Source organism: Xiphophorus couchianus, chromosome 19 (genome assembly GCF_001444195.1).
Source record: "Xiphophorus couchianus chromosome 19, X_couchianus-1.0, whole genome shotgun sequence".
In the NCBI taxonomy this organism is placed as follows: Eukaryota; Metazoa; Chordata; class Actinopteri; order Cyprinodontiformes; family Poeciliidae; genus Xiphophorus; species Xiphophorus couchianus.
Genome location: NC_040246.1, coordinates 19,541,689 through 19,566,308, shown reverse-complemented (window position 1 = coordinate 19,566,308; position 24,620 = coordinate 19,541,689). Strand labels below are relative to the sequence as shown.

Here is a 24,620-nt window from a genome sequence, read left to right as displayed (position 1 = left end):
TTCTGCACCAGATTACAAGATTATTACAATGTGAATTGCCCTAAAACATTTTATATTAAAGAAAACAGCTGAAGCTACGCAGCTAAATAATAAAATGGGATTCCTTCCAAAACTGAAGGGAGAGTCATTTTTCAAACACCACCGCTCATTGATTAAGAGCAGTCCACAGTTGCGCCCATCTATGCTTTTACATTAACAAGAAATCTAATTACTAAGACCGATGTAAACGCTGTCACTTCTGATTGGGTGTTTGGTTGCGTTCAGGGACTGGATTTTACTTAAACGAACCAAAAATAAACCCGGTTAGTGTCAGACAACAGCCCTTCACAATTAGAGAGTTTCTCTGAAACACAAGGAAGCTCTTAACAGCAATAGTCGGATATTTCCCCGAAGAGTTACTGAGCGTAATCAGAGGTAAAATGAGACTGCGTGTTGGATATGCATGCGCCAGGCGCCCAGAGCCAAATCTCCAAATGAACGCTGATTTCCCGCCATGACAGCCGGATGACTAATCAGACGCTGCTGAACCTCCATATCAGGCAAAACGGTTTCGTCAGGAACATGAGCGTTAGGAGACGTTTATTATAAGGTCTCCTAACGCTAATAAGGAAGCTAAATGGTTGTAAAACTTTTGGAGCACCTGTTAAATTTTCCTCTGTGATGTAAGTAAAGTAAACGGAAACAGTAAAACCATTTAAGCATAGAAGGATCTGGCAAAGAGGTGAAAAGACTGACTGGGTTTTAAATACAGGGAAGGTGGTTAACAACCAGGAGAAAGCAGTGTAGCTGCATAAGAAAGAAAACAAAGGAATAAACTGAATTAGCTATTTCTTGCTTGAAAGTTAGTTGTAAGTTAGTTTTGTCTTATTTCAAGTTTACTGCAATATTTGCTCTCCAAACTAGACAAAACACTTGGTAAGATTTTGTGCTTTTTACAGACTTGTGGAAGTTTTTTTAGTATTTGAGGCTGAAATAAAAACAAAATAGAGCTTTGTGAGGGACCAGACTCAAACGAGGACAAAAAAGTGTTCAAAGTAGAAAAAGTTCAATTCAATTCTTCTAAAAATAGTGAACAAAGCAAAGATTTAATGCAAGAATAAGTCAAATGATAAATAACAAATTTGGGCCCAATTCAACTGAACTCGAACTGAACACAAATGGAGTAACCTAACGCTACCACAAGAGGGAGACACAACAGAACAAAAGAACAAATAAATACAAAATTAACTAAACCATCCTATGAAACAAATAAAGCAAAACTAACTTTTACTTAGCAAAAACAATAATAAGTGAATATTTAAGTGACAAAATTAACTAATTAAGATCAACTTGAAGCAAGTCTCCCCCCTTCAGTCTTTCAGAAAAACATTTTTTTGTTCCAGGTTTCCTCCTCCAGCTGGTTTGTAATTGCAGCACCTCAAACAAAAGAACACGTGTAAGTAAACCATTCAGACTGACATTAACTAAAGTGTGCACCCATTAGAAAATATATGTCTAAATGAATAACTAACTTAAACAGACTATAAGCTATAACTAATATAAAAACAAAATAAATACATCTATAAGCTTGTGGCATCCACTAGTAGGAACATAAACCTTACAAAGCTGCATTAGCAAACAGCCATTAGCTCAACAGTCTCAATAAATATTTAGTTGTCTGAATTTTACGATGTCATAATCAAAAACTTGTCTGCAGAAGGTTGCAGTAAAAGGACGTTCACTTGTCTAAATCAAACATCTAATCTGTTTGAGTCTTTGAAGATTCATTGGGGAACAGAAAGTCAAGTGGTTACAGTTGCCTTCTTGGCACATGAAGCAGATTCTGTGAAATATTAGTGTTTCTTCAAATACCATGTCTGGAAATTTTCATTCTGGTTCACATCTGACAAGGCAAATGAAAAAAACCCCACCTGGTTTTGGTTTTCCATATGTTAGTATTTTCCCACCGTTTAGCCTTTTTTTCCTGCTTTACATGATCTGTAGCACATATCTAAAGTTAAAAACATGCACACAAACAACAGGAGACGGAAAAACTCCCAGCGGTTTCCAGCTAAACAAAAAAAGAAAACCTCTTTCATATTGAGCTTCTCATCACCCGACCGGCCCTTTGAAAGAACAAACGAGTGAATCTCTCTTTATCACAGTGGGATCCGAGTCTCAGCCCAGCTAAAAAAACACAGCCCCCTCTAAATCTTAAATATTTAATACCCCTCAAAGTACAGGAGTAAAGAGCGAGGCAGTCCGCCGAAGAGAGACGTGGGCAAACAAAGACGAGATGAGTGAGCTTTTATCGTGAACCAGCCACATGATGTAATTTAACGGCGGTGGATTTTTTGGCGTTGAAGGAAATCTGTTGTCCTCCTTCTGTCTGTTTAGTTTTCTAACAAACGGCTGGAGGAAGCACACTGTTGCCCTTCAAAACGTCTGCAGCATGTGAACAAAGCTGGACCCGACTTTAATAATTCACTCTGATCTTTTCCTCTATTAAAACAAAACCATGTTGCATGAATGATGCTCCCTGCTAAAACACACATTTAGCTAAATTTAAAGAGCATTAAAGTTGAATGTTTTAGGAAAAGTTTTTTTATTTTTTATCTCCTTTTCTTGTTTTTCTATCTGCCGTCGGAGGAGCTGGGACCTAAAGACGGCTTTGTTAGGGGTATCATGGGAGCATCATGTCTTCTCTCTAATATAATCAGTTTCAGTAAATTACTCCAAACCTTAACAGCATTAGGACCTGGTGACACTCATTTAGCCCACTTAGGACTCTGAATGTCTAAGACTTAAGAAACACTGGATTAAATGTGGCTGCCTGAGCAGTATCTAAGCTTGGTGGGATAAGAGCATTACAAAAAGAGAGTTTTACTCCTAAGGAAAGAAAAAAAACTCTAAATGTGTCACATTCATCAAAGGAGATTTCATACTGTGTTTCACGTTACTGTCTAAATCTGTCTACAGCGGATTTTTTACGCAGTTCAACAGAGTTTGGATTTGACTTTCAGACTCCAGTCTGTTCAAAATCAACTGTTCTGTTCTGCCTCCCCATTACTAGAGATGGAAATGATGGGATTTTTACCACAAAATACTGGTGTTTGCTCCTCTTTAAGAACAAATCCAGCTCTGGAATAAAACTAAGAGCCCACTGCACTGAACCCCATTGAAAACCTCCTGGTTATTCCACCAAATACTCATTTCTGAATGAGTTAAAACATTAGTATTGTTGTTTCTAAATCAATATGATCTTTGCATTATCTGAGGTCTGAAAGCATTGCATCTTTTTCGTTATTTTGTCCATTTCTCATTTACCACAAATAAATACTACATTTTTGCTTGGATTTTTGGAGACACATTCATAGAATAAAAGAACAATGAACGTATATATGAATGTATATATTTTACTCAAACATATACCTATAAAAAGAGTAAAATCACAGAAACTGATCGTTTTTCAGTGTCTCTTAACTTTTTCCAGAGCCGTACGTCTTCCTATTAGAAATTATGTATTTTTGGGTGTCATAGTTGTTTCTGTTGTCATAGCCATCGATCGTTTGGTTACAGAAATAATAAACTTTACTTCAAATAAAAATTATTCCCCCCAAAAAAGTATTTGCCCTCCTACCGATTTTTTTGTTGTTGCTCAGAAATGTTTAAAGTTGTCAAACAAATTGCAATAATTTATTGTTATTAACAGTGGTGGATATAAAAATATTTAGCCACAATTGAAAAAACCCCAAAAACAAACAAAAGAAATCTATATAAAAAAGACGCATACATTCATGAGTCAAGGTACGAGTCAATTAAATTTTTAGAAAGCTGGCAGGCAGTCAGATAAATGCTAAAATTTCAGCCTATTACTTATTTACTTATTTATTCTATTTGTGTGTTAAACTTCTTAATCTGGGACCTGAGTGTGAATTTCGTACCACAAATAAAAAACGGTGGTATGACAATAAATAAAATCCTTGAGTCCTATTATACTCAGATTGTACAAAAACTAAAAACTGATCATGTAGAAGGTTGTAAAAATGGATTGCATTGAGTGTATCCTGCTAAAAACTAATTTTTTATCTCTTGTTTTTACCTTCCATCTCCAGATCTGTTGAGTAAGACTGGTCAGTAATTGTTTTTTTTGTTTTCCTTTTTGAGTGTTTTTTGTTAAATTTTAATCATTTACAATTCTGCATTGCCTCCAGTCAGTAACACGAGGCTCTTCAGAGCTCCACAAGGCATCTTGTAAAAATTGCAAAACTTCAAATAAGATTAAGACCACAAGGATCCAATAACAGTTCGTCACATAGCTTTCAACAAGCTTTTGAAATTCTTATGCCAACTTTTTCAGTGGAAACAGATTTACCGTTGAGCTCCTGAGAAAAACATCATTCTGGACATTTGCTGTCTGGGAAGAATATATATTCACACAAATATGCGAGTAATCTTTCATTTTTGATAGTTAAATGCAATTTATTTGAAAACGTTCTCTTGTTTTGAGGCGCAGCAACCTCTGCTTATGGAAACACCAACCAACATGTAATGGTGTGTTTAAAGGTGACTAATGAACTGTACAAAATATGTTCAATGCAAAAGAAAAATTACAAAATCATTCTTAGATAATGACATTTCCGTCTGCCTATTTTGAGCTGTTTCATGTCAACTTTAAATCCAAATAAGCTGCTGCTGTTCGCGCCCCTAATTCAAAGTTTACACTCGCTCATTAAATTGGCTGCAAACAGATGTGAAATTACACAACTGTACATATACAGTTGAAAAGCAGAAGTAGAGCCTTCTGCACAACCAACAAGAATGCAGCAAGTGTTTTCTGGATGGTAAGTCAACAACAAAACACTTATCTTTTTCCAGCAGCCATTGTACAACAAATACAACAGTAAAACGAGTGACGGGGCAGTGCTAGCCAGTTGTAACTTAGCAATTGGGAGGTTTTTGATAAAGACAGACAACAAAAAATATTAAGTTATTGCAAAAACAAAACAAACAACTAGGTGTTTTTAAGTACTTTGGCTGCTTTTAGAAGCAGTAGATACCCAAATCAAAGTTCCTGTCAACTGTAAAAAAAAACAAAAAACAGTTCAAACTTAAAGAAGTGGAGTTCTTCTGCCACAGATCAAATATGTTCTGCAAGGTTTTTCATTGCAGATTGATTTACTGATACCAGCAGCTTTAAAGCCTAATCTGTAGGTCCTGGCATGAAATGTGGCTGTTGCTCTTCTGTTCTGTGTTTTGCTCAGTTTCTCCAGATAACAAGCTCAAAAAAAGTCAATTTTGAATGATATCACCCCTTTAAATTGCATCTTGGGGGTTAATTTTAGTCCAAATGTTGCTTCCATGCAATTTATTAGAGAATGAATCCTGAATTGCAACATTGGAGTTTTAGGTTTCTGACACAACTGGAAAACTATAGAAGTAATGGAGGAAGAAATCACATTTTTTACATATAACTTTTAAGCAGGTCTTTAACATGCTTTTCTTTTTGCCAATTTTGATGTTAAAAATGTTTTTTATGTAGTATTCCCATCTTAAATGCTATGTTTTCATTGGCTGTAAATGTTAGATTATCATCATTCACATAGACAGAGGCTTGAAAATGTGAGTTTGTGGATATTAAATATATAATATGTTTCACTTATGGAGTTACATTACTGACATCAATAGAATAGAATAAAAATATCCTTTATTGCCCCACATTGGGGAAATTTCTGTGCAACAGCAGCAAAAGTGACTCACACAAAGTGGCACAAAAATAAAAATACTACACAGTAAGGACAAAAATTCAACATGAATATTGTGTAGTTATAAAAAATAACTTTAGTTTATTGAATGACTCTCTATAATTTGTTTTTCTCTGATTACAGGTTTCAAGTTGAACTTTTGTATTTTAAACAACCAGAAACTGGGAACTCTGAAAATGTGAGAGTATAATTTGACAATATAATTAATGTGTAGGATCCCTGATTGCTTCACCTTCTCAACAGTAATTCAACCTTATCTGACTGCAGCACAGCAAATGAGACTATATGAGACAGGGGAGGACCCTACATGTTACAAATTATCCTAGAAACTGTCTCTAATCTGACTGATGTCTTGGATTTTTAACTCCAGAGTTCAGATTAATTGGTGCCATGCCTCCTTAGATCCCTGCCAGTTCTCCGTTTCTTAGAAGATCGACATTGTGGGACCTTTTGTCTTGTCTGGTTTCTCATTTGTCATGAGTTGCCCTCTGGGGCGCTATTTTCTTTTCCATTACTTCATTGGCTACAGAGGAGAAATGTGGCACACAGCCATTGCATAGCACTTGTTTGCATTAGCGTAGCATTTATGGAGCTGAGTTATTTGCTGTCAAAACTCAGCAGGGATACCCAAAGATTCTGTCACAGATTTATTGCAGGACTGACGCCACTTTCTGTTGGCTGCGGTTTAAACCGTCTCAACATGTCATCTTTCATTCACAGTTGAACACAACTTATCTGAGTGCATTGATTCGCCATTTAGCTCCCTGACTGCAGGACTCATCCTTCTCTGAACATGCTGTCTCTGACCTGAACATAGAAACTCATATAGGTTTCATCTAATTTGCTTTACCAACCTGAGGATAATCCTAATTGCCGGCTTTAATGAGAAAAATCATCACTGAGGATATTGAAACTTTCCTGCTGGTGTAAACACTTTACCTCCGGCAAAAAAAGGGCATGACGCCAATTAACAGAAAATTATTCCATGTCTTTACTAGAAGGTTTAATCACACAGGTATTTATTCAGCGACAGGATTTTTCATGTTTTTTATTGATATTTTTTGTTGTACACCAACATAAAATAGTGCACGGTTTTGAAGAGGAAGGAGAAACGTTTTTCAAAAAAGTGTGGTGGATTTATGATCAACAAAGATCAACAATCTTTAAAAGCACCTGTTGATAAAATCATAGTTGTGAGTATTTTGTGAATGTTTCTATAAGCTGCTAAAGTTTACATCTATAAAAGTCTAAGTATGGCAAATCAGGTTATACTGAGCAACAAAAGCTGTCTTTTTATTAACAAATGTATCGCGTTGTTTGACGTAGAGGTTTTTGTATTTCACCTTTACATACAAAGTGTACGTTAAGCTAAAAAAGAGCTCCTCAGGTAAAACTACTAGCATTTTCGCCTTTCACGAAAAGACCAGATGCTAATGGTAGCTTGTTCATTTCAAGACAGCATAAACTTTACCTTGAATTTAGTCTAAATTACATTTCTATTATTATTATTTTTTTATTGTAAATATGTTCATATGTGCTATTATTCTGCTGCAGCAGTGACACAGCTAAGGCTTTTATTTTGAAAGACTTAGAACAACAAGGCGTCGTAAATCCGAATATTACATAAAGTGGGATACTGGGAACACACAAACCAGTTATTTATTAAATCAAATATACTGAAATTCTGGGACCTGATAACATTTAAAACGACACAATTCATGTTTAAGGTCAGACATCAAAAACTTCCACACAGTATACAGGAAATGTTTGCTGACAGAGAGGGTGGGTATTATCTAAGAGGTGAAGGATATTTTAAAAAACAACATATTAGAACAACAAGGAAGAGTTTTTGTTTATCTGTGTGTGGAGTAAATGTCTGGAATGGATTGAATGATGAGTTAAAACAAATTACAAATGTAAACCAATTTAAAAAGCTGATTAAAGCAGAGCTCATTTCAAAATATGCTGTATAAGATGTTTAATATCCAATAGGCTATAATGTAATTGATGATATAAATAGTACTTAAAATAATTTTGTATAGTTATACATGATGGAAAAATGGAAAAAATTTTCTTTTTGATGTTATGACAGTTCATTGTAAATACATTGACAAGTAGGAAAGGGGCAGGACATTATAAGATGTATCTTCTACCTGCTCCTTTTCGAACAGAAAAATTTTGCATGTCACATGGGCATAATAATTTGTTTCATATTTTATTTCTTAAGTTGTTTCATTCCATTTTATTTTATTTTCTTTTTGATTGTTTTAAAGTCTGTTCGAAATAAATAAATAAATCGACTGTCGCAAAATGTACAGCAGCAGCGTGAACGCCGGAGTGCACAGAAGTGTCCAGGAGTAATTTTAGCTGTTCTTTGCCACCTGGTTAATGAGAGAACAAGGTTGGTGTTAGCGTTTTGTTGTGCAAATTTACGTTTACATATATTTTCACGGAGCAAACAAGTTGCTATTATTAGTAGCATTTATGGTTTCGCCCACTAGAGGGTGCTCGTGATCTTTGTTGAATTAGTCATGCTTAGTCAGTAAAGCAAAGATTAAATGCTATGTTATATGTTATGTAAAGTCACAGACAGTTTAATAAATATGTAGTAATGGCACTCGAAGTATAGATTGTCCAGGATAAAAAGGTAAATAATCCTTTTCAGGTAAATTAATAAGGCAAAAGGATGAAGTCAACATACTGTTTGAGTTACTAATGGTAATATTTGTTGTTTATATTTTGTAGCTGTTATGGTTTGTTCACATGAAAGGATTGTGAAACATCGGTTTGACAGACCACATATTCAAACAGTATGCTACATTTAGCTAAATGTGATTTGTGGTGCTTCCCTGGACGCAGAATATTATTCAGTGTACTGCTTCCTTGGGCTGCCACTGTCTGTAAGAACGCTTTGCACGTAGGTCAACGTGACACAGTGACTACTACTCCAAAGTCTGCATACATTTCACGGTCATCACTTGTTCTTGCGGTTTTAGAAATTGTTTTGCCATATGGCAGTAAACAGGCCTGTCTAAGATTTACTTGCAGAGGTTTAGGCTTCCTGTGCTGGACAAGGCTACGGGAACATAACTTTTATCTGTCAAGTTTTCATTGACATGTCAAATGCTCCTTCTCTATGATCTGTCCCCACAGCTATGTTCATGTTCCCGAAAGAATTTAAATCTGCTACAGTTGTCAAAACAAGTAAAGAATGGGATTTATGTTACTTTACATGTGGTTCCTTAGAAACGCTGCATGGACTTGTTATCTGATCTCCTTGGTAATTACTGTCTTGTCGACCAATGTACAGAGGGGAAAAGGCGGAAAGCCACATTTCTTTGTCCCATATTCTCATTGATTTATTTAATGTTTATGTTTTTCCAAAGAACAGCTGTGTGGAATCCATGCAGATATTTCTCAAGTACCTCTTTGTGTTATTTAGAAATGGTTCTTCTGTGCCCAGAAAATGTGTAATTTGAGAACTCTTCTAGATCAGACCTGACAAGATGTAGACACCTGGTTGATGGTGAAACTGCATCTTGAAAGTTTCACTGGACGTATTTCACTTTTATTAGATTCAACTTCAAGAACAAGTCATTTCCTGCTAACCTTGAGGTTCACCTCTTGTTCGCTGCTGCATGACATCTGTCAACATGTCTGACCAGTGGTAGTATTAAAGTGATGGAATGAGTGATACTTATTGCAGAGTTGAAGAGAAGACGGGTCTCAAAACAATTAGGAACACATGGATCCAAATTAACTGCTCCATTTCACCTTTTAAATTTTTTCTGTCCATTTGACACAAATTTTAACACTTGTTTTTGTGGGGCCTCTGGTCCGTTCTCATCTACATATGCATTCGAACTGAGACCTAGGTTTTTTGTACATTCGCACCTCCCAAAACAAACCAGACTTTCTATTCAAATGGATTAGAGTTTGATTAAAATAGACTAAACAGGGCTGGTGTGAACGTGGCACAAGTATCTTGGGGTCTTGTTCATGAATGAGGAAAAAATGGAGTGGGCAATCAATGGGTGGATTGGTGCTGTCTTTAAAGTGATACTGGCTCCGTATCAGTTTCTTATGGTGAAGAGAGAGCTGAGCCAAAAGGCAAACCTCTCAGTTTACCTCTGGTTGATCTACATTCCTACTCTCATCTTTGGTCACAAACTCTGGATCATGACCGAAAGGACAAGATACAGGCAGCCAAAATGATTTTCCTCTGCAGGGTGTTTGGGCTCTCCTTTAGAGACAAGAGTGAGAAGCTCGACCATCCAGGAGGGAGTCAGAGTAGAGCTGCTCTCAGATCTGGCTAAGATGCATCTTTGACGCCAGGAGGAGACCCAGGACACACCGGACGGACTATGTTTCTTCACTAACCTGGGCCAAGAAGATCCCAAATTCACAAGATATCTTGTTGTGATATCTTGTGATCCAGAGGTTTCTCTAGGGAGAAGTCTGGGCCTCTCTGCTTAGTCTGCTGCCCCCACAAACCAACTCCGGATAAGCAGAGGATAATGGATGGGTTTCTTTATTGGTAATCAAACATGAAAGAAACTGACATTCTGCAAAAGTCTTGATGTCAGGAGTTCAACTCTGGACAGCTCACTCAAAGACTAACAGCTTCCATATTTGGGCCATGTGCTCAACCCACTGCATGCTACTCCAAACAGCTGAAAATTGTTAAAATAAATCATCTGGATCTGATTCAATCCCCTTCCATAGTTTCTAGCTGCTCTTCCACCTAAAAAAAATACTGACCGGAGGAAGTCATGTGGGGCTTCTGGGCAGGATTTCTCCCTCTGGAGGAACAGGGCACATCCCACTGGAAGAAGAACCCAAACCAGACTCAGAACCGGTACTTCATGAGTAACAGTAGACTGAAGAAACCAGACAATAATTATTATCAGCTGAAAGAAATCTCACTACTGTTTGATTCAAGTTGAACTTTGAAAATTGACCAGATGCTCCACAGCACTGTTCTACTTGGTCTGCCTCTGCTTGAACAGAAGACCACAGAGTTCAGTTAGCATTTCAGGAAAATGTGGATTTTCCTAAAGGAAGATATTCAACGCTCTGCTCCTATAAAAGAAGAAATTATTTACCCAGATCTCCAAAATCCCAGCAGTGCAGCCAATGCAAAACTAAATTACATGTGTAACACTTGACAGACAATCATGAAATTGCCAAAACTATCTGTTTAAGAAATAATTGATCTTTGTTCTTGGCAGATGGCGCCTTATGTGAATAGCCAGATGTTTCCCCAAAGAAACATATCAAGTGTCTGGGTAACGTCTCCAATCGTCCTAAATGGAACAACAAGAAAACCGAGCGTCATTGTTCTTTGGGATAATCAGACGTGGCTGATTACCCCAAGTCTGAAACCACATGCTAAACTTGAGTAATGCAATATTTGTCTTGGATGGACACACAAGGACACACTGTCATCGATCTTTCCTAAGAATATTTAGTCCTGACAGAACTTTCACCGGTATAGTTTGCCAAGAGGAATAATTAAAAAGTCTTTTAACTTTTTTTATTTTTATGGGAAAGTAGTAGTGTTCTCTGCAGAAGAATAAGGGGTTGCAATTACTTTTGGAAACTGTAATTTTTGTGGATGAGGTTTGGCAATAAAAAGACAATACATAACCTCAAAAAGCCCAACTAGAGAAATGTTTTATGAAAGTTATGGACTTAACAAGTGTTAGACATTTTCTTTATGCTTTCTACCCTAGACAACTGTTGAGATGATTTAAATACTGCTGCAGATGAAAACATGATGATCAACATACCAGAAGCAACGGCATTACGCCTGTCAAAGGATCATGAGCAGAAAACTTCTGCTGATGTTCTGTTCAGTATAAAGGAAACCATAAATCACTGCTTTTGAAAACCGAACAAAGACAAGCATGGAGAATGTGACGAATGTAATGGAAGGGGTCCTGGTGGTCAGCATGAAGCAGTGTTTAGTTACGAGACTGTAACCAGTCAGTTTTATCTGTAGGTATAGCGAAATGCTTTGGAAAGTATTTTAATTATCAAAACATGCAGCTTATTCTGGCGTCTCTGCATGCTACTTGACCATATTTCCAATTTGGTCACTAAAAATGTTCACATTTAATCTTAATATTATTATTTTTTATTATTTTTTTTAAATATGCATTGATAAATTTTCTTTCAAACAGTTGGGGAATGTTGTTAAATTGGGCTTGAGTTGAGGGGTATCAGGATTGTTATAAAAAAGAATAACCTGTAAGAATATGACAAACTTTTATTAATTTCTTTAACAAATGTTTTGTTTGGAAGAGAAAATGTGACCTTAGTGACACAAAACCAAAATATAATACAAATAAGAAATATCCGCATCTGAAAATATTTGCAACAAAAACTTAATTTCCACATTGTATTGTCTAGAACAATACAGATATAGTATTTAAAGTTACGTCTAAATGCAAAAGTCATTCAGATTAATTTTCACATTTAAATTTACATGTTGTACAACTGCAGAATACTGAAATAAAAAAAAACTAATCACACAACTCAGCTACAATTTTTGATAAGCGGAGTTCAAGATCTACTGCCTTTAGTACCTGCAAAAAAAAAAGTAAACTCTGGAGCCGCCATCATTCCAGCGCAAATAAAGTTTTTTAAACTACATAAGCAAATATATCACTGAACCCTTTGATAATGTCAACGATCCAGCCAACATTTTCACTAATGATCTACCTAACGAAATTAATTTGACATTTCACAAAGATTAATTTCAGTCATTTAGTCATCAGATCATCAGCACTCTTGTTTAAATTCACAAAAATACCTGAAGACACCAAGGACACCTTTCTGTCTTAAAATACAGGTTATCCAAATCATGGTAATTGCTCTTTTGCTATTACCTAACCTGACCTGTGAGAGCTAATTAAAACGCACTGCAAAAAAAAAAAAAAAACAAGAAAGAAGCAACTCACTGGATTTCAAATTAACAAAAAGTTCTTTCTTTTTTTGTGTTTTGTTTGGGTGTAAGTTTAATTACATAGATTATAAGTTTTTTAATTAAGCAATCAGCAAAGAGAAGACAAAACTAAAGAAAAGAGGAGGGAATGAAAAAAATATTAGAATAGTGAAATAAATTAGGAAGCTGAAAGAGGCAGAATGCCATCCTGCTCTCTTTTCCATGACATTATTATTTATTTTTCTTTTGTTCATAAGTCAGAGGTTGCTAAACTTGATGAGGAAAAAACCCCTAAAGGTTTGGACAAATCCAAACTAAAGAACCTGACAACATCTGAGAACAAATTAGGAGCGATCCCAAGTGATCGCTGAGATGGAAAACACATTAGATGACATCAGTTAGCTGAATAGGGAAAGCAGAGAGGAGTGCAATCGAACTAGCAAGAAAAATAAATCACGACGCCAACAGGCTGAGAAATGCCCCAAAACAGCAAATATGTAGCCCAGCAGAGGCATTGGTGCTTTTTAGCTCTTAAAGATGCTGAAAACTGAGTATTTTTTCCATCCACTCTACTTTTATTGTCTGTTCCACAAAATGACAATAGATTAGACTGAAATAGACTAAACTGGCTTTCTTGTTTGTTCGAAAGGTGACAGAAATTCTCCTTTGACAAGGAATGCGTCGCGGCGTAGTTTGTGTGTCTAGCGCTGGGCTGTTGTCTAACATGGATGGTGGAGTAGAAAACTGAACTTTTGCGGTTGACATGAAGCGTCAGCCAATCAGAGAGACTCTGCTACCTGACGTAGTGGCCCGTAGTTCATGTCCTGCTAGGAGATGCAGGCACCGATGTCGGTCAGCAAGTCATCAAACTGGGCTTGGGTGAGACAAAAACAGCGCTGATAGCGCCGAGCTAGCTTGTGAAACTCACAACATCTCTAAATTATCTGGCGAATTCAAACACAACGACAACATTCTGTTGCTTTCAGTAAACAAAACCAAGACAATCAATATTTCATCCATCCATCCATTTTCTTCCGTTTTATCCGGGGTCGGGTCGCGGGGGTAGCAGCTTCAGAAGGGAGGCCCAGACTTCCCTCTCCCCGGCCACTTCTTCCAGCTCTTCCGGGGGAATCCCAAGGCGTTCCCAGGCCAGCCCAGAGACATAGTCCCTCCAGCGTGTCCTGGGTCTTCCCCGGGGCCTCCTCCCGGTGGGACGTGCCCGGAACACCTCACCAGGGAGGCGTCCAGGAGGCATCATGACCAGATGCCCGAGCCTCAACTGGCTCCTCTCGATGTGAAGGAGCAGCGGCTCTACTCTGAATCTCCCGGATGACTGAGCTTCTCACCCTATCTCTAAGGGAGAGCCCAGCCACCCTGTGGAGAAAACCCATTTCGGCTGCTTGTATCCACGATCTCGTTCTTTCAGTCATGACCCAAAGGAAAATAAAAATATTTTCTATTATTTTTTTCCTTCTGGTGAAACTTTAACAAAAACTGCAGGTGTCTGTCTGGTGAATTTGTGGTTAAAACAGCTTTTTCTTCATTCAATAGAGTTACAGTGGATAGAGTACCAAGAAATTTTCCTCAAGTAAAAGTAGTGATTCTTGATAGTAAAAGTAAATATTTTCCAAAAAATTACTAAATGTAACTAGTTACTACCAACTGTGGTTTGAAGGAAGTGGGGGCCATTCATTCTTGCCTGTGGCACCATTCAGGCCAGAACCGCCCCTGGCCGACCGGCAGCTTTACATCAGATTCCCTTTAACAAGCCCCAGCCTTAAAAGCTGGGAAAGGATTTGCCTGAGCGCCATATTTTGCCTCATAAAAACGCAATTGCGCTTTCAAGCTACTCTAATTATAGTCAAAATGAAGCAGACGCTTTTATTATCAACCTTCCGGTTTGTTCTTAGATTATCACCTCATTAACTGAGATTAGTTTTATGATCTCTGAGCTTTCTTCAGAGACCAAGAACTCAGATCCGGGCATTAAACCTTTAAAACGCACCAGAAACATCTGCGGGACTGAAGAGCCCCGCAGGAGCGGTGACTAACGGAGGCAGAAGCCGAGGGGGAGGGTTTGGGGCTCTGTCGTCACCGGGAGCTGCAGCAGCAGCATCATCAGCATCACTGAAATGAGTAAAGGCAACAACAGTGCGCAACTTGGAGAAATAACTCCACAGTCCGGCCGGAGCAGCGCGCATGTGTCCGTCTGCCGAGGCGCGTCCAGGCGGTCAGACCCACGCGTGGTTGCGGGAGTAAATGAACCAGAAGCTCCGCTCGCTGTGGCCGTGCAACCAGGAAAGTCATGGATTTTAGGAGGAAGCATCTCCACATCGTGATTTTCTTAAGTAAGTACTCATTCATTTGTAACTTTTAGAGCTTTAAAGAATCAAAGTTGTTGTTTTTTTTATTTATATTTTGAAGTTTTTAAATGTGTAACCTGGATTTGGGGTTTTATTTGTACTCTGTTTTGCGAGCCTGTTGTGGCGTGATTTCATCCCTATCCATCTCAGTTTCCAGGCACTGTGAAAAAACAAACAAACATATTAATAACAGTCCTGGCATCTGTGTAGCTGTCATTTTCCCCCAAGAGGAACACTTGAAAGAATTTGATTTACATTCATTTACACTGCAGCAGGGGGACAAGACTTGGCAGAAAAGCTGCTGCCCTGCCTGTCAGCATAAAGCACACTGCTGTTGGGTTTGTTTGGACTAAATGGAGAAAATCTGACTTCAGCTTAGACAGGAAGACATAAATAACGTCTCCGTGAGAATCTTTTTATTTAAGAGCATCATTTTCATTTGTGTTTGCCTGCTTTACTGCACATATAAGTGCATTTGTCCAATTAAGCTATCATGTTATCTCAATCACTACTTAAAAATTATAATTTCTTTAGCTGAGAAATTGTTTAACCAATCGAATGGATTCTAATTAGGGCGGCTGGTATATAGTCAACTTTTTTTTTCTTCTTCTTCTTCAACAAGCCCCCAGTTTTCTTTAACAAGCAGGGCTCACATTAGGAAGTCCTCCCCCCTTGCAGCTTGGGAAGTTACAGTCGCTGCATGGATCTCTGGAAGTGGCTCTTACTGCAGTCAGTCACTTAAAAGTGCCCAGGCTGAGCGTTTGCCAAATTTCACAGCATTAAGTCAGTTCTCCCACTCCGTCCAAGTCCTGGGGCGAATGCGGCATGCAGCACAAACTGAGATTGGTTTTTCCAGTTCCAACAAGCGCTTAAGGAATTTTTATCCAGGGTGTTTATGTTTTTCAATTCACTAAATGTACTATGACATCACTTGTTTTCCTGAAAGCTGCACTGCTTGATGTCTTGAGCTGCATCTGTGAAGGTTTGTTGGGAAAACAAAAGGAGTTGATGCTGACTGTAAATAAAACATCTTCCTACGACGTCACTGGAAAAACCAGAGGAATTTGTTCACTGTTGCTGTTCAACTCGAATCTTTTTGAATTCAAACTCTACAGGTTCATGTTCACAAACATGCCGCAAAAACTCAAAGTCTTAAGTATTTCTGTCTAGTTTCTACTGCATATATCTTAGTTTTGTCTTATTCGAAGTGTACGAACTCGCAAGTAACTTTTCAACAAGACATACGAGTCGACTTAACTGGATCCACAAAAAACAAATAAATACATTTCTATTTTTGTCTCAGAGATCATCAATAAGTTTAGGCTTGCAGAACATTCACATCTTGTTTTCTGTTCTCTTCTGACGTCCTGGATGAGTTGATTGATGTGATTTTGGTTTCCCTGGGCTCAACACCGTTCCATATTTTCTCCATTTGTAGATAATAGAGCTCACAGTGGTTTACAAGAAAACCCAAAGTAACAGAGACCCCAAAGAGCCGACAAATGATTGATTCACTGCAAAAACACAAAATCTCACCAAGATTTATTTTTGTCTAGTTTTTACTGCAAATGTCGTAGTACATTTGAAATAAGACAAAACTAACTAACAAGTAATTTTTCTGCAAAATATTGTTTTAAGTCAGTAATTCCTTAATATTGATGAAAAAGTTCTAGTTCCAATACAGATTATTTCACTTATAACATGGAAAAAATATCTTGTTATAGGTGAAATAATTGCCAGTGAAGCTAGTACTTTATCATCAACGTTAAGAAATTATTCACGTAAAATAAGATCATATTTCTTACTGAACAATTACTTGTAAGTTAGATCTGTCTTATTTCAGGAGCAGTAAGATGTTAGCACTAAACTAGACAAAAATACTTGGTAAGATTTTGTGTTTTTGCAGTGATGTTTTTTTTTGTCAGTCAGATTATTTCACTTATGGGAAAAAATATACTGCTCAAAAAAATAAAGGGAACACTTTAAGTGTTAAACACCTGTTTAAGTGTTCACTTTATTTTTTTGAGCAGTGTATCTTGTTATACGTTAAATAATCTACCAGTGAAGCTAGTACTTTTTCATCAATATTAAGGAATTATTTACTTAAACTAGAGTAAAATAATTGGTAAGATTTTGTGTTTTTGAAATGTTTGGATTGCTTTTTCTTCTCTTTAAACATGAAACAATAATTTTAAACCTTTTTTGTGTTTAATCAGGTTATCTTTTACTGATATTCACTTTTTTAAAGTTTGACCAATAACACAAAAGCTCAATAAAGGGCAACATTTCTTTTTCATTACCTTTTACAGAGCATTTTTGAAAATAACAGATTTTACAATGCATTTCGCAGCGTTATGCGTACTGTTTTTACACTTTCAAACTACTTTTCATCATAATTTGATCTAAATATTTTACTTGGGCACCCACTCCTTATTGACTGGCCACAGAAAGACACAGTGGAAAAACCACCGGGGTTCAGCTGCGTCTGTGTGGGGGTCGTGTCTGCTGTTCCACTTCAGCTTCACAATCTGAACAACCTTCCCACCAGTCAGTACATTTACCACAAATGCCACTTTGCGATTCAATGCGTCTACAAAAAAAAAGACAAAAATATAAATAAATAATCACAGTTCATTCTCAAGGTAACTGAAATGTTTCAAGGGAGATCGAAAGAAAGATATAAATGAAGACTGAAAAGGACAGAAAAAATGAGAAAAGTGGAGAGATGTTTTACGATCTTTGAGTGTTTTGGTCCACTCTTGTGTTTTATATCTAGGCTGCCAATTATTCATGTGTTCATTTGGATTTATGTCACTCAGATCTCTATTTGAGTCTTAGTTCAACTTCCTTTGTGTTAATTAATTTCCCTGCATTCCTCTGGAGTTATTCAGTGAATCTTTCTTTTTATTATTGCTGTTTATTTGTGTATTGGTTCAGATTTTTCATGTTTTACGGTTAATAATTCCCTCTGCTTTATGTTGATTGTTCAATCACATCGCCATGGTTTCTAACTCATTTGCTGCTGGATTTTTCTGTTGTACCGTCGTTATCGTAGCTCGTCATTCACATCAAAACAACACAAAGATCCTTCACTGCAAGTATTTTTAGTCTAGTTTCTAGTTCAAATATCATAGTAGACTTGAAATAAGGCAAAACTAACTTACAAATATCTTTTCAGAAAGACAGAGGAGGTTGTTTTAAGTCAATAATTCCTTAATATTGAGTATAAAAAGTAGTGGCTCCACTGACAAATTATTTCTTATATAACAAGACATTTTTCTCATTCTATAGGATAAATAATCTGTCCATTATTTAAAAATCAATATTAAAATTACTGACTTAAAACAAGCTTCTATATCTTGTTGTGCCTTATTCCAAATGTAATAATGTATTTGTACTAAAAACTAGATGATGAAGTCAGAAATAGTTGCCAAATGTTGTGATTTATTATTAATAATAATATTATTATCAGTGACGTGCGGTGAGGTTCATAGCTGGTGAGGCACTGACGTCATCAGAATCAGATTTGCAAATAGATGCATAGATTGACAGCAGTTTACAGGTTATGTTTCACTTCTGCATCCTTACACATACAAACTGTAGCTCACAAAACACACATTTCCTAAAAAAACAAAACAAAATAAATGTTATTACTGTCTTACCTGCTTCGATTGAAAGTCCACTTGAGAAAACTTTTTTAGTGTTGTAATGTAGTCATTCATGTCGAAAGTCGGGATGAGCGAGAGGAAAAAAATCACTATCTCTATTATAATCTATCGCTGCACTTGACTTGCTTCCCGAATCGTTTAGCCTAGCTCGCTGTCACTTACTCGGCAGTTGAGGAGTGAACAAGACGAACGTCTGGGATCTTGAGCGCCCCCTGCCATGAGGCAAGAGAACTGCCTGCCTCACCTCGAACCTGTTCTCTGCCGTTTATAATCGCTCATTACACGAAACACGTTACACAAACACAGTTGGTGACAAAAAGCACTGTACATTATATACATAAGCTAAATTATTGGAAATAAGTTCACATATTAAATTTGTTTAAACCATTTTATTGACGCCGTACAGCTACATGCTCTCTCCGCTTAGCAGCCAGCGCAGAGCCAGGGGTTGCGCAATCCAAGGTGAGGCAGAGCTCGCTGCTGCCTCACCGGCATCGCTTCCAAGCATTTGAATGGGAAAATAAGAAAATTCAGCGATTTTGAACAAATAAAAATCGAAATTGGTGAAGCTACATGAAAAATAAATATTTTTTAGTGCAAACCACCGGATGAATATAACAATTTAAATTACTTTATGATTATATATTTTCTTTCTTTCCATGATGGCTGGTGAGGCACTGCCTCACCTGCCTCCCCCGACCACACGTCACTGATTATTATTATGTTAAATTTGTATTTTTCCTTTTACATTTAATTTTTTTAATATATAAAATTAAATTTTTTAAATAGTTTTTTTCTAATTCCATGTCATTTTATTCTCCACTTTATAATGAGAAACTCACTAAAGAGTTTTCCCATTGACGAGCAGCTTGTCAAAATAACTAACAGCTGGTATTGACAGGAGTCAATAGTAATAATTTTTGACCTGCCTTGTGAAATTAATACATTTGAAATATAATTTAATCTACTCTCTTCATTTTCATCTCCACCTGCTTTTTAAAATCAGAAACTTGTTTTCTGAAAGCAGAAAAACACTGAAAGTGGATTTTTTGGGGGGGGTTTACACTCTTCTGGCAGGAAACATTTAAATCAAACATAAAGTTGTAAAAGTTATGATTTAAAAACACAAACAGAATATAAACTGTGAGTCGGAAGCAGTCAAGAGGGAACGATATAAACACATTTATGAAAACGGCAACATCTACATGATGAAGTGCGATTATTAAACCTTTATATGAAAAAACTCGATGCTGCATTATTACAGACGCACAGAGTGAACTTTCTGCTCCTTAGCTCATATTGTTTCTTTAAAAGTTCTGCTTTACTTTGAGTTATTGTGATTTATCTCTCATTTCCTCAATATCCGTTCATATTTCTCAATATTACGAGCAAAAGAGGGAATTTCCTCTGATTTGTCAGAGATTTACCAAGACTCAGGAATGACCTGATGAGGTCAAAGATGGTGGAGATCTTAGTGTTTTATAACTACATCAACATATATAAACATATTAAATGAGAAGAAAGACACGTTTTATTCAGTTTTATACTGTTTGATTATTCTGACAATTAATTGGATAAAACAATTTGACATATTCTACAGATTTCTCATTTAATTACTTAATCATTTTTGTACAATATTACAAATACATAAAAATATACAAATAATTCAATTCATTTTTAATAACAAAATAAATATTTTATTGCCTAAAATGTAATTAAATATCATTCCTTTAGTGAATTTGAACCAGATGAAGATAAAACATATTTACACAAAAAGATGTTTTTATTTTAAATGCAAAATGTATAAATATTTTGTACAGTTTTGACTTAATTACTGCTCTGAATAAGTTGTATTTTCAGCAAATAGACTATTTTGAGTCTGTAAACTCTAGTTAGCGATTAATCGTTTGCTAAAATAGTTAACAATTAGAGAAATAATCGTCTCATCACAATTAATTCGATTAATCATTATAGCCATAATTATAATGTCACTGTGTTTATAACTAACCACTTCATTTAAACTAATTTAAAAATCTATTACACCCACATCATTTAAATGTGCTTCTGATTATTCTTTGCTTTTCCAAACATTGCATTATTTCCCAATAGCAACTCATGGACAAGAGACGTTAGCAAAATAATTTCCAAAGTTTTAGAAGACATAAAATTGTGACATAAAGACCTGAAAGTTCCTCCAGAATGAATGAAAAGACAGGAAAACGGGCCAGGAAAGCTGCCAAGAGGTCTACAGCAACATTCAGAATGAGCAGCAGGAATTTCTGGCAGGTAAAGGGTGTGGAGTATATGTGGGAACAATCTCTTGTACTGATCAAGTGTCTGGGCTGCAGCGGTAAGACAGAAGATGGAGGAAATTATCTAGACTCTGCTAAATTTAACAAAAACCACATTTGAAGTGTTGAAACGTTGAAATCAATGTTCAGCTTGGTGCAGATGCTACGCATGAAGCATCTTTGGTGGCGGTTGGGAAATGTCCTTGTGTGTGGAAGAGTCAGGAGTTGTGGGGTTGAGATCTGATTCGATTCACTGACACAGACCTTTTAAATATTTTTCATAGTTCTAGTCTTCAGGCATTGTTTACGTCCTGATTTGCTTCTTCTGGTGCAGAATTATGATGCATGTCTCACATCAATGGCTTAAAAGTTTGATAAGATGTGACATAGAGTACAGACTGCAGACATTATCAAAATAATAAGTTACATATCTGATTTAGTACTACATATTGAAGTGGCCCAATTTAGATTTTTGGGGGTAAAAAATAGGAATTGTTCCTTTTAGATGCAGAAAGAGTTGGATATGATTGCATTATCTAATGTGAAAATACCAGACAAGATTTGGATTTACTGGATATTTTTTATATTAAAAACTTTTTAAAAAAACTTTCCATTGAATGACTTAAGGTTTATCCAGGACTTCCCTCAAATATTTGAGACTTGATCAGTTTTCCACTCACAAATGTTGGACTTAACATGGATTTGATCTCTGCACTGCAAAAATACAAAATCTTACTAAGTATTTTTGATGTAGTTTCTCGTGCAAATGTTGCAGCACACTTGAAAAGATAGATTAGATAAGATAAGATAAATCTTTATTGTCATTGTCACAAGGACAACGAAATTCAAAGGGTGCCATCAGTCGGTGCACATGCCCAAAAACAAAAAATAACTGTCTCACAATTCACACACAACGCAAGAATCAACATACAACTGGCAAAAAAAATAAAAGTATTAACAGCCACATTCTCACATACATCATTTATGATGATTAATGGTTGTTTTTGATTGCATTTAGTTTTGTTATTGCTGTCGGGTAGAAACTGTCTCTGAGACGGTTGGTTCTTGTTCTGGTTGCTCTGTATCTTCTGCCTGAAGGCAGCAGTGTGAACAGAGAATGTCCGGGGTCAGAAGTGTCCTTGAAAAATGATCAAACTTACTTACAAGTAACTTTTCAACGTGATGTATGAACTTGCTTTAAGTAAATAATTCCTTAATATTGATTTAAAAAGGACTAGTTTCATTGGCAGATTATTTCACTTTCCATTTTTCTCATGTTGAAAGTGAAATAATCTGCAAATAGAAATAGTTCTTTCATACCAATATTAAGGAATTGCTGACTTAAAACACCCTCATATGTCTTGTTAAAAAGTTACTTGTAAGTTATTTTTTAACTTATTTCAAGTATATTAACATATTTGCACTAGAAACTGGACTAAAAATACTTGGTAAGATTTTGTGTTTTTGCAGTGCAAAGACTGGAGACTTTTTTTCTCAAAGATATTGAATAAACACAAAATCTTACAACGTATTTCTTGTCTATTTTCTGGTGCAAATATCAGTACATTTGCAGACACTGGATCAAAATACTTGCTCGGATTTTGTATTTTTACAGTGATGAAACTTTACTTGTAGAAAATATGACCCATATATCTTTCAGTCACATTATATAAAATCACTTGTCTGGTGGTGGGTATAACATTTAAAGACTCCATTTGTCCCTCTTGTTCCCCTGAAGTCTCCCTTCGCTGGTTATCTGCCACACAAAGAAGAAGTAGATGGAGGGTTAGTACCTCTGCTGCTCACGCGTAGTTAAGTGTAATGATGCTAACACAGTGTTTGTAAAAATACGAGAATGGGGGATCAAAGAGAGATAATAACCCAGCTGCGCTGAAATTCCTTTCAAGTGTGACTTCAAGATGTTTTCTGCCTTTTAGTAAGTGTGAGCAACTGGGGGCAAGAAAAGCATAATTGAGGAAAATAGGATAGACAGAGGAAGTAAACAATGTCACGATTGTTCAACGGTTTCGACTGTTGGAAATGCATTGATTTGTTTTTTTCTATTGGGCCTTGAGAATAAAAAATATTCTAATGTACAGTTGTGTGAAAAAGCATTAGGTTAGAAATGTTCGTTCCATATTATCGGGATCTAGATAATCAGAGTAAATAAAACAAAAAGAATTAGAATAATGTTTATGATAGGTAGTTAGTCTTTTAAATCATTTTGGATGAATTTTGTGAAACAGTCAAATTTAAGAAGCAAACTTTCTCATGTGCTTTATATCATTAGCTAACTTTCCAGTACAAATGTGCACAAAACGTTATTGATATTCCGCTTATGTAAGCCCCCCCACACACACACACACAAATTAGTAATTGCTGTTTTCCCATTAAATAAGAAACACAATTAAAATCAAGCGTGAATAAGTTTGTTTACGCAATAAGTCAATAAAAACATGCCACGACTTCATCCTCCTTTTCTGTTTGTCTTCTTCATTTTTTACGCCTGTAATAACATCCTGTTGTTGATCACATGACAACAGAAGGATAAAACGCTAGCTTTCCTGGCAGATTGTGTAACTTGTAACGTGGGGAAAATTTCTTTATTATGAGTAATATAATCTGCCAGTGGAACTAGTACTTGTTTAAAGTAAATATTAAGGAATTGTTGACTTAAAACTAGCTCCCATTTTGTGCTGAAAACTTATTTTCACGTTAGTTTTATCTTAACGTGAGTGTGCTAAGATATTTGCACTAGAAACTGCACCAGAAATACTTGGTACAATTTTCTATTTTTGCAGTGCTTTGTTAATAAAGTTTGGTGTACTTACTCAGCTTATTCCTATCTGGTACTAAATTAGTTTGATGACCTGAAACATTTTAAATGTGACAAAAAAAATCTGTAATGAAGAATCATCTTTTATGCAGCACAATGGCTGTATGTAAATTTTTCCCGTCTGAATCACGCAGACATCTCAAATGCTGCAGGTGTTTATTTTAAACCGACTTGTTGCTATGGAGCTTCTTAATTAAATGTTTGGCGCTGTCTATTGCTGCACATGCATGCCGAGCGGCAGCCCCCATTATAATTATCTAGATAAACATTGTGAACTCTAGGAGTGACCATAACTGATGAAACTGTACTTGAAGGCTCCCGTTGGAAAACCGTAATTAAACCGCCGTGCTCCATTCCAGCATGTCGGCCTTCAGAGCTGGATTCATTTAGGCTGCTTGGTGAACTTTTAAAAGTAAAACAGATGGCATGTGTTATTTATCTTTAAGATATTTGCGTGTGGTTTCTTTCAGGATGAGAGCAGAATTGTGTGTCTGTACATTAAAATGGACGTTACAATAACCATAGGATCTGCTTTTTACTCCGCGCAGCATGTGGATTGTTGCTTTTTTATTTCACTGTTTGTCTTTTGGTCAGCAATATTGCAGAAAACGAATAAAACCGAGTCACAAAGAACTCAGAGTGTGGATAAATCTGTTTAGTTTTGAGAAATATGGGTGGATTGAGAAAACGTCTGTTGAAATTGCAGAAAGTTATAGATAGATGTTTTAACCGAGGTAGGAGAGCAAATGCATTTACTGACCTATCCAAG

At 36.3% G+C, this 24,620-nt stretch overlaps 1 protein-coding gene across 1 annotated transcript in view; it reads left to right on the top strand.

Annotated features, from left to right (window-relative positions):
* The first annotated feature begins 14,745 nt into the window (after window positions 1-14,745).
* The window catches only part of ltk (leukocyte receptor tyrosine kinase), an 83,195-nt gene continuing 73,320 nt past the window's right edge, over window positions 14,746-24,620 (top strand). The window contains exon 1 of the mRNA XM_028000166.1: window positions 14,746-15,041. Coding sequence (XP_027855967.1) covers window positions 14,999-15,041 — 43 coding nt within the window. The 5' untranslated portion in view covers window positions 14,746-14,998. The remainder of the gene's footprint in view (window positions 15,042-24,620) is intronic.